The sequence below is a fragment of the Periplaneta americana genome, chromosome 6 (genome assembly GCF_040183065.1).
Source record: "Periplaneta americana isolate PAMFEO1 chromosome 6, P.americana_PAMFEO1_priV1, whole genome shotgun sequence".
Lineage (NCBI taxonomy): Eukaryota > Metazoa > Arthropoda > Insecta > Blattodea > Blattidae > Periplaneta > Periplaneta americana.
In genome coordinates, this window is record NC_091122.1 from 174,114,960 (window position 1) to 174,127,110 (window position 12,151).

Here is a 12,151-nt window from a genome sequence, read left to right on the forward strand (position 1 = left end):
CAGTGTGTGTATGTGTACTGCACCATTTTAAGTACAGGTTAGGGTTGCAAACCTGATGAACATAAAGAAAAAATAGAGAAAAAAGTAGAAATCATCATAAACTTAGCATTTTGACATATATTATGTTTTCGTGCATTATTTACATGAAGCAAACGTGTGAACATTCATCACAAGTTAGTGATAATCTATGATAATATATTCGTTGATGATTATACAAATTTTCATCGTAAATTTAAAATATACATACCGGTACATTTATGTAATATAAAAAATTAATAGATGTTAAAATCTCGAGTTACTGTTATTATATATACAGTTTTCTTGAACATAAAAACAGTTGGCAACCCTAACAATGTTATATCTTGCACACTTAAGAGTTATTGCATCTTGGAATACACATGCTGCATAAAATTATGAACATTAAATGAAAGAAATTAATTAGAATTTTTTCTATTATTATTGTTCTTTATTATGAATGTACTAAGCTCTTTATGTTTCGAAAATATGTTAAGTAAATTGCATAATAGCAACAGAGATTTGAAACACAATGAACATAAAATGATTTTTAGTTTGGTATATGACCATAAGAAGGCATGACTTTATGGTAATTGGGAACTACTCGAAAGTTAAATAAGTTTAGATTTTAGAAAAGTGCAAACTATTTACCATATTAATTCGCAAGAAATTATTGCTTTGTTATTGTAACAGGAAATTAACGTGGCACCCTCAAAATTGTTACAAAATTCTTTACTAACTCGTTGTTGAAATTTGATTAACTTTTTTATTTTCTTTGTAATATGAAACAAAAAAGATCTGTGATATGTATTGAAGTTCATACATATATTTATGATTTTACTTATTTACTTACCGGTACTTATTTCATTGTCATGTTTATATTATTTTTAATTACTACTTTATGTTATCAAGTTAAAAAAATTAACTAAAAATATACTCTATTGTGATACTTGTATTATACTATTGGAAATTATTTCTAGAAAAACGTAGGTCTATCGGTACATTTTATATGTAGATGGAATCAGATTATTGAACATATCTATCCTCTCTCTAAATATTATTAAGCTAGAAATATCTTTCTATCTGTGAAATACGTGATATTGTCTGATCATTCGAGTTTATTTTTTGAAAATAGTTTGCACATTTCTAATAATTGTTGTATAAATGCATCTTGGGCGGAGCATTTTTTAAACTGATGTGCTGGTATTCAAGGCTTATAGTAACTATCTATGTAAATTCCACACTTCATCGTAAGTTTTTAATAATTGTAAACATATGAACATCTCCTTATCTCTTCATAATAATGAAGACTATTTTGTATTTTGCCACCACATCACTGTAAAAAATTAAGCACCGTTCAAAAGCATTAGTTGTGGTTATGTTGCATTTTTCCATTAATGTAATGGATCCTGTTTACCAGTTTTAAGTTTTTTGCGCTTTATACACATTCACAAATCCTTTATTGCATTGCAAAAACAATATGTCGCTGAGTGGAGATTGTAACGCATGACAGCAAACTTTTAACCACGCACATGAGAGATTATTTTTAACATCTTAAAATTATTCGAGTATTGTAATTGAGTGGAAGCTAAAGAGTGACTATAGTTGGAAAGTACTAAAAAATAAAATATGTTTACAAAGGTTAAATATAGAGTTATCAGGAATATCATATTACCAGATGCAGTTTAGAAAAGAGATAAAATAAATTGAATATCAGAAGAAACAATATGGAGGAGAGGCTGAAACACGACTGGAGATGTTAAGTTCATATTTAGAAAGAAATACAAAATGTTGGAACTTACTAAGAGGCACAGATATGAAATTTTTGTGCTAATTTGAAGATATTAAGGAATTAAAAGAACAAACAATTGATTTTTTTTTTCTGAAGTTAAGGAATTAAAAAAAAAATGTGAGTACAAATTCATATAAACTTGAAATCTATATTTTGCAGTTAGCTGTATTATTACTGGAGATTTTACGTACAGATAATATCAGTCTCTCTCTTGAATTAGATATCGGTAATAAAATGGAAGCAGAGGTGCAGTTTTAAATGTTAATTACATAATTTTCTACTACCAACATTTAATATGGTGAGCATTCATTTTAACTTCATAAGGTGTGCTTCATTTATTGGCTTTAGAGATACTTAAAGTGCATGGATTAAGGCTTCAAGTTAAATATTAATCTTAATGTTGTGAATAGCCTTATCACTATATAATATGCGATCTAAATTTTAAAGCCCAGCTATCCAGCTTCAGTTTGGGTGCAATTTTTTTTTCATTCACTAATAGCAATTCTATTATTCTACAAGATTGTAAGTTTGTCTTTCATATATTTTATACTATGCTTCTATTTCACTTGACTTATATTTTTAAAAGTAATTTAATTCGATCTGTTTAATTATTTGTATTATAATAGTAGCTAATTTAGTTATATTAGTATAAATATCAGTTTTGCCTAATGTGATGGTGCTTTATAAAAATTATTACGTACCTACTTGATTTTTATTCAAATAGTCACTCTTTCTGAAGGATAAATTAAGAAATATCGACTGAAAAAAATATATTTCCAGTCAGTATGAATTTTTGAAAATGATTTGACTTCTAATATTACACACATTGATACTAATAAAGTAAAGTTGTTTAGAAAGGTTAGTTTTTTTTAAGTTATAATAACGTAATTTTGCAATATTTGGGTACCGGTAGTGTACTCTTACAGATAAATCACATTGTGCATCTTCAGCATGATCGAAAATTTTCGCATTGTCTTAGTATTGGTTTTGTTATTCAATTAAATTCACTACTTAGAATTACGACTTATCTATCCCATTTTTATTTGTTTCTGTAGAGTTTGTAAGATTGTACAACTTCTAAAAGCTATATGACACCTTAATTTCTTGTTATTTTTACTATGGCGGTGTAGCTTTCTCATGAATACTTTGCTAGGTTTGTTTCGTGCACATTTTGAAATGATCTTTATTAAATTTTGTTAAAAATCATCAGTATTACAGGGTTATTATTATTATTAGACCACGGAACTTTATGCACTAAAAAATCTGAAAATATGCTTGCAACTATACAGTAAAAACTGTTCAAATATGCACTAAAAATGGAAATATATCCAGTAAAAAATACACTTTAGAGGTTTATTTGAAACTGTCCAACTTTTTTTAAAGTTCCTTTGCCTTTCACCCCAGGTCACATGTAACAGATTGATCAGTCTAATGGACTTCCAAGACAGTTTTTTATCAATTTCATTATGCTGCTATCTAGTGACTGCAAAATAAATCACATTATAATCTTTATGGAATTGCATGGAGTAATAGCTTGCAACTGTACTTCCATCTAGCGGTTGTTAGCGGTCATTGCAGCATTTTTATGACTTCAACAATACGTGACTTTATTGTCGCATGAGTCTAAATACATTAATGAATTTAAATACTATTATAATCACAATCATGCCATGGTATGAAAGAAAAATTTCCACAACCTCGAGCGGGAATCGAACTTGCGACTTCCTGTTCTCCGGTCAGGCGCTCTACCACTGAGCTATCGAGTTTGTCTCACGCCAAAGGCTTGGAATTATCCTTTCATACTGGCGACTCTGTTATAGAGTACTGTCCATAGCGTCTGATCTAATCAGCACTGCTTATGGGTTGAAAGAAACTTTTACAGATGTAATCTTCATATGATCTCTCGAGCAAACCACTAACGTCTTTTGTTTGCAATGTTACACGAAGAAGCCATTAAGGTAGCTCTTCTGCCGTCATTTCACCTTTGTTTTCTCTCTTCCCCATCCATTTTTCCCTGCTTCTGTTAAATTTTATTTCTTCGCTTTGTGCGGTTCTTTCTTCCTTTCTCTATTTACTTTTCCTCTTTTTATCCTTTTTTCTTTCTTTCAATTCTTTTTTCTTTGACTTTTTTTAACTCTTTATTTTTTCACATATGTTTTTTTCATTTTTATTTCCTTCTGTGGTCTATTTATTTGTGAATAGTATTTAAATAGTATTTAAATTCATTAGTATGTCACATCAACGGACGTGTATACGTCACCAAACATCGTAAGATGAAGATTACATTTGTAAAAGTTTCTTTCAACCCATAAGCAGTGCTGACTAGATCAGTCACTATGGACAGTACTCTATAACAGAGTCGCCAGTATGAAAGGATAATTCCAAGCCTTTGGCATGAGATGCACTCGATAGCTCAGTGGTAGAGCGCCTGACCGGAGAACAGGAAGTCGCAGGTTCGATTCCCGCTCGAGGTTGTGAAATTTTTCTTTCATACCATGGCATGATTGTGACTATAATAGTATTTAAATTCATTAATATGTCACATCAACGGACGTGTATACGTCACCAAACATCGTAAGATGAAGATTACATTTGTAAAGTTTCTTTCAACCCATAAGCAGTGCTGACTAGATCAGACGCTATGGACAGTACTCTATAACAGAGTCGCCAGTATGAAAGGATAATTCCAAGCCTTTGGCGTGAGACGAACTCGATAGCTCAGTGGTAGAGCGCCTGACCGGAGAACAGGAAGTCGCAAGTTCGATTCCCGCTCGAGGTTGTGGAAATTTTTCTTTCATACCATGGCATGATTGTGATTATAATAGTATTTAAATTCATTAATATGTCACATCAACGGACGTGTATACGTCACCAAACATCGTAAGATGAAGATTACATTTGTAAAGTTTCTTTCAACCCATAAGCAGTGCTGACTAGATCAGACGCTATGGACAGTACTCTATAACAGAGTCGCCAGTATGAGAGGATAATTCCAAGCCTTTGGCGTGAGACGAACTCGATAGCTCAGTGGTAGAGCGCCTGACCGGAGAACAGGAAGTCGCAGGTTCGATTCCCGCTCGAGGTTGTGAAGTTTTTCTTTCATACCATGGCATGATTGTGACTATCATCATCCATAGCGCTACAGCCCGGATCGGGCCTCGGCTTCCTTAAGAATTCTTCTCCATCGGTCTCGATCTTTAGCCACCGTCCACCAGTTCTTCACTCCAAGCCTCTTAATGTCATCCATAACACAGTCTATCCATCGTAGCTTTGGCCTTCCAACTCTTCTTCCTCCAGCAATCCCATGTTCCATCACCTTCCTAGGTATTTCACATTCATCCATTCTCTTAACATGCCCTGCCCATCTCAGACGAGCAATCTTAATGGATGTTATTATATCGGGAGACTCATAAAGCTGGTATAATTCGTTATATCTTATTCTCCAAGTTTCACCATCCCTTACAGGTCCAAAAATCCTTCGCAATATCTTCCTTTCGAATGCGGCCAATCTAAATTTATCCCTTTCGCTAAGAGGCCACGTCTCTGATGCATAGGTCAACACTGGTTTTATTAGGGTCTTATATAGTCTACATTTTGTGCCACGAGATAGCAATCTTGATTTAACTTGTTTTTGCAGCCCATAATAATACCTATTGGCGCTTTGCATTCTTCTACTTATTTCCTCTGAGATATCATTGTTACTATTAACTAGTGATCCAAGATATACAAAGCTCTGGACTGTCTCAAATTTGGCATCATCAATCTCAATGTACTTAGAAGTTTTATTTTTATTTTTGTTATTGACTACCATGTATTTTGTTTTGTTTCCATTAATTTCTAATCCCATATTTCCAGCTGCATCTCTTAGATTTCTGAAGGTTTTTATTAGATCTCTTTCTGACCTTGCTATTATGTCAATATCATCCACAAAGGCTAATATTTGGACAGACTTATAAAAGATGGTACCTCTTGTTTGTATTTTTGCTTCCCGCACTATCTTTTCTAATGATATATTAAACAATAGGCATGCAAGAGAATCACCTTGTCTGAGTCCATCCTTGGTAGTAAACTTATCAGAGAGGTCCGTTTGTATTTTCACACAACATTGACTATTTTCCATGGTGGCCTTCACTAATCTTATGAGCTTATGGGGAAATCCAAGTTCTTCCATAGCATTATAGAGTCCAGCTCTATTCACACTGTCATAAGCAGTACTAAAGTCTATAAATAAATGGTGTGTTTCTATCCTACTCTCTCTTGTTTTCCCCAGAATTTGTCTTAGAGTGTATATTTGGTCAATAGTTGACTTTCCTCTACAAAAACCAGTTTGATATTTCCCAACTACTTTCTCAGCGTATGGCAGTAGTCTATTATACAGAATTTTAGAAAAGACTTTATACGTTGTATTCAGAAGTGTTATTGATTGTGACTATAATAGTATTTAAATTCATTAATATGTCACATCAACGGACGTGCATACGTCACCAAACATCGTAAGATGAAGACTAAATACGTTAATTTTCGTTCTACGAAATCAGAGTAAATGTCTGAATGACATATAGGCGTCGCATATTTTCGCCCTGGCTCCTAAACATTACACTTACATAGCTAGTAGGCTTATACAAAGAGTTTTTTTTTTCTTCGGAAGAGGGCTCTTTGAGTAAGCACCACCGCCTTTAGTCTGATTGTACAACCTCCTTATATTGGGATGATTACAAAGAGCTTGCTTCATGTTAAAGTGGAAAACGACCCGGCTTATGCACTATGGAGAAGTATCCATTGCTGTCGCAGCAATTTCATGTCCTCAACAGTAATTTAACTAATTATTGGTTTTATTTCTCACATAATTTTTATATTTCTTGGAAACTATTCTTATTTTTTATCACCTACAAATTTGAAATTAGATAATAAATCGGGCAAAGCAAGGAAAGATATTAATATATGCATCTAAATATACAAAATAAAAATATACAGTAAAACTTCGTTAATCCAGACCCTGATAAGCCGGACTAAAGAACCTTGTTTTAAGACCTACTTTTTTTTTTATACATTAGAACTATGAAATTGTGCAAATTAAGCTTTCAGGAATAACTCCCTATAAAGTTAATTTGAATAATTTCGAGGGAAAAATTGTTCCGGGGCCGGGTATCGAACCCGGGACTTTTGTTGAATAATTTCCCTCGAAATTATTCAAATTAACTTTACAGGGAGTTATTCCTGAAAGCTTAATTTGCATAATACACGTCACTGTACGTAATGGAAAACCACAATTTAAAGTCACACAGAGTTAGTGTGCACTCAAATGTTGGTTGCTTGACGGTTGTCAGCCCACTTTGAGGTCTGTGGATATAGAGGGAAAAATTGGATCGGTGTCGGGTAGAGTTCCCGGGTAGCTCAGTGGGAGAGCGTTGGTACGTTCAACCAAAGGTCCCGGGTTCGATACCCGGCCCCGGAACAATTTTTCCCTCGAAATTATTCAACTATGAAATTACATTAATTACACCTAGAGTGTATTTAGGCCTATGCCCTTTTAAATAAATGATAATAAGCATGTTTTGTTGCTATAAACGGAGTTTTAATGGACTTTCTGCTGTTCTTTTAGGTTATTTCAGTTAATTCGGACTTTCGTTAAACCAATCAACTTATTTCCCTAATTATTTCGGATTAACGAGGGTTTTACTGTGTATGCATTTAAGAGGGAAAACTCTCAAAATATGTATTAATGCAAAATAAAATTGACTTTATTCGGACATAAAAACTTTCATCAGCAAAGATTCACATTTACTTTTCAATATGCCAAATCAATAAAAACATGCAATTGTATGAAGTTCCGCGGAATTATTATTATTATTATTATTATTATTATTATTATTATTATTATTATTATTATTATTATTATTATTATTATTATACTATATTATAATATTAACTTTTTATGATGTCGAAGATGGATTTTGAACACTTTATTGTTACGGTATGAAAATTCAAATTAGGCCTATACTCCAATCTTGCACTCATTTTTATTGGGGTTAGCATGCCCCATGCCACTATTAAGAGGTTAGAGGAAAGCATGGGTATGGAAGAAGTTGAGGTTACGTTTTATGGTAAGCTGGATGATGACAGAGCGGTGTAGGAAAGATGTTATCAGCTGGCATGAATTAATTAGCATGATTAATACACTGAATTATCGTAATTGCACTGCTGCCTGATATTCGGACGTTCTAATTGTTACTGATTGTTTGTTTGCCAAACGAATAATGGCACGGCATTTCCGCAGCATGTTTTTTTCTAACTAGTAACAATCTAAATGTTGTTCATATGGTTTTTTAATTTATTTTTCTTCCCTTGTTTTGACAACGCGCACAGCTTTGTTTTGAACAGGCTTGATGATTCTTTGGCTTCACTTGGCTCCAGTTCTAAGGCCACTGGAATGTGGAGGGAAAGGTATTTTACAGACACATTTTAAATTTTACATAGTTTTTTTTATAGCTTTATATTCTTCGAAATTCTTTTTTACAGTCTTTTTAAGTGTTTTGTTTCCACGTTATGTCCTTTTAACATTTAAAAACAAGTTTCTATGTAGGCCATGCATGGAATTTTGTGACTTATGGAACAAATGTACAAATTTTTTCTGTGTTGAAATTAATTAATGAATTTTGTGACTAGTAACTGTTTTGTTGTATATAAAGGGACCAAACGGTCTAGCAATGAAATATTATAATTTTGTACAAGAGGTTCTCGATTTCATTCCCCGAAGTCAGCTTTTCTGACTTACTGGTTCTTAGCTTCACCAGGCAAATAAATAGTTCAAATTAATACTGCAGAAGGAAAGAAAGTACGACTATTCACAAATACCTTTCTGTTCACCTTTATACAGTTCTAGGCTTTCAATAATTTTAAACTACTTCCGTATTTGAAAGCCTTGGTAAATACTGTATAATATATTGTAAGAAACGCGTGATTGAATGATTTGCCTCATTTGATGAATCATTTAGTGAGTAATCTCGTGTACTGTTCATATACATCAAAGATGAGATGTATTTGTTTGAATTTTCTAGATGTCCTGTTTGTTTAAAATAGTAATTAAAAATTTGTCAGGAATAAAGAATTTTACATAACAATATTAATGTTAGGAATGTTATCTAATTGATTAAATATTTATAGCCAGTTAAATTAGGGAAAAACACTAGACAACATCTTTCATGGATTGGCTCACCATGGGAGATCAACGTAGGAGGCCATTTCCCAGTAGGATTCTTCTGGCTATCCTATATACATAACAATAAAGAATATTCTTTTCATGTTATAGAAAACAGCACTTAAAAATTTTGGAGAACTTTACTTTGTCATTGTGATTTTATCATAAGTTGTGTGCTAATGATAATATTCTCGCAAATTATTTAGTCAAGTGATTCAATCATCAATCAAATCGAAATGATAGCCGTCCAAATCTTGGATTTAAAATACTGGCATCCTAATCAATTCAAATGAACAAAAAAGAAAATGTAAATTAATGTTAAAAAAATACATAATGAAATTCTAAAAAAGAATATTCTGCGACAAGATGTGGTAGCTATCAAAACGATACTGAGACGTCATATCAGGAATTGAAAATATTGTCTTTATTGGTCATATTGTTGGTATCTCTAAAGCCAAAATTGAAGCGGAAAAAAGTGGAAAAATAAACTGTAAGGTGAAAAGTTGTTTATATAAAAGAATACACGTAATGTTAATTTCAGAAAAGAAAGCTAAATGTTTAATTACAATAGATAGTTGTATTTTTTTAAGTACCTACGACAGTTTCACTTCATAGCACCCTAATACATATGTTGATATGTTATTTAACACATTTGTGCAGGGGTCCACAATTCTGATGACAAATTATTAAGTTCTTTTTTCCTTGTTCTTTTTCTTTTGTTTACCCGTTCCTTTTCTTTTGTTTCCCGTGGAAAATGATCATGCATATAATGATCCAGGTTTCAGTCTTATACTCATTTTTCGTATAATTTATTTTTTTTACATTATTGTTTGCTTAATACAATAAGAAAGAATACTAGAACGTAACTTGAATTATAAATAAAAGAAGTTATACTTAACTTATCAGAAACTTCTATTTATTTATTTGTTTTGTTTGTTATGTAATTGCTGTTACCAATATGAATTTTGCGTAATGCTATTTATAGTAAACAGACATTCTATCACAGTCACAAACTGTGGATCCCTGCTTCCCCTTTACCAGTTGTTCTAACAGGTTTATAATTTTATAATACTAACGAAATATTTCTTGGAACATTATTTTCGTTTTATTAGTTCTGTAACACATTTTTTATTTAACTAACTGCATTTTTTTCCTGTTTCTAATTTTTTATATGTATATTTGCGGTGGCACACACTCACAGCATTCCTCATTGGAAAAAGTAAGTGTTTTGTTCCAAGAACTGTGTAATATGTGTCGTAGATGCATCTTAGTAGCCTCTGTGTCTAGTGTAGCGCTTAGATGTAGTCCATGTCTGTAGGGTTAAACAGATGCTAAAGGGAAGATATTAGAATGTAGAAAACTGCATGCTTCTTGCTGTCACTAATTGAATTCCAACGTAAACAAATCTAAACACACCAAGAATACTATACTAAAATCAGGAGACTATTTTAACAGTTTCTTATTGTTATCCCTTGTATTAATTTTGTGATTATATTTAACAAATGAAAATCTAACTAAAATTTTGGTAATTTTAGAGAAGAACTAGACCAAAGGAGGCATAACTTTTTCTTTATCAGTTGCGTACTACGAATAATATAGAATACTAAGAACGTGGTTTTACTTTCCGGCACCCAATACTTTTCACAGAATAATCTAGAACTCTTAATCTGTTGTACATAGTAATAAATGGATGTATCACTGCCATATTGTCTGTATCAGATATCCGACCAAAATGGACTAGATTAAAAATTTAATTACCAGATGGCTCTGTTTGTCTCTATCTCTCTTCCTCCCGTGTCTCCTATTGTAATGTCCTATCTTCTGATGTTCTCTATGTCTCAGGTACATTCCCGTAATCACAAAGTATATTTAATTGTAAATGTTGATTATAAATTGTTTACCTGAGACAAACTTGATCCATTATTAATGGTTATTAGAGGAGAAAAACTCGCTCCAGCACCAGGGATCGAATCTGGGTCATTGGTTCTACATGCTAAGTGCTGTAACCACTGAGCTACGCCGAAGTTCAGTCCACAGCACCGGATCGAATCCCCCTCTAGTGCTCTTTCCCTTTGTGGCCTTACTCCATATTCAACATATATGTTGACAAATAGCCTGTTAAGTCAACTGCCATTATACAAGAAGTGCACTCAATTGAGTGACTTCGTGGCCGGGATTCCAAAGTATTATCACTGTTGGGCTAAGAATCTAAGTAAAGATTATTTTTTTGTTTTTCTCCTCTAATAACCATTGTTACCGTAACAGATATATTCTGTAGGACCAAAAATTAATCCATGTTGAATCTTTCAGAAGGTTTGCCAATGGGATCACCCATATCTAGCATACTAGCAGAGATATTTTTACACAACATAGAACAAACATACATACTCAACAATGAACACAACAAATATGCAGACAACATAATATACTGGCACAGATACATAGACGACATACTCATACTATACAAAGGAAACAAACGACAAATTCACAAACTGCACCAATACACAAACAAAATACACCCAAAACTCCAATACACACTGGAACTCGAAAACAATAACTCCATAAATTTCCTAGACATCACTATAACAAAAGTTGACAACAAACACACCTTCAAAATATACAGAAAACCAACCACCACCCACACATCCACAACAAATCTAATCACCCCACATAACACAAACATGCTGCATTCAGGACAATGGTACACAGATTACTCAACATACCCATGAGTCAACACTACAATGAAGAAGTGAACACAATCAAACACATAGCACAAGAAAATGGTTACAACCCAAACATAATAGACAACATCATAAGGAAGACAAAAAAAAAAACTTAACAAACACAAAAACACGCAGAACACAACACAAACACAAGAACACAAGAAATACATCACACTAACATACGAAAACAAAAACACACACAAGATCGCATCATCATTCAGAAAACAGAAATACAACATAGCATACAGAACAGAAAACACTACAAAGACATCTCAACACACAAACAACACAAATAAATACAACCACACAGGCATATACAAACTCACATGCAATAGTTGCGACAGTTTCTACATTGGACAGACAGGCAGATCATTCCAAACTCGATACAAAGAACACATTAAAGCAATAACCAGAGGACACAAT

General features: G+C 32.8%; 1 protein-coding gene across 16 annotated transcripts in view; it reads left to right on the forward strand.

The window, feature by feature from the left end:
• Nucleotides 1-12,151, forward strand: part of LOC138702059 (ankyrin-3-like) — a 585,575-nt gene that overhangs the window by 502,970 nt on the left and 70,454 nt on the right. For 11 of the 16 annotated variants that reach the window (XR_011332778.1, XR_011332779.1, XR_011332780.1 and 8 more), the window contains one exon: nt 8,174-8,251. The exons of 2 other annotated variants lie outside the window; for them this stretch is intronic. Coding sequence is in view for 9 of the 14 variants with exons in the window: in XM_069829582.1 (XP_069685683.1) it covers nt 8,174-8,251 (78 nt within the window). In the remaining 5 variants the exon portion in view is untranslated. Of the gene's footprint in view, nt 1-8,173; nt 8,252-10,206; nt 10,225-12,151 lie in introns of all 16 variants that reach the window. 3 more of the 16 variants (XM_069829584.1, XM_069829589.1, XM_069829593.1) reach the window with 1 other exon arrangement.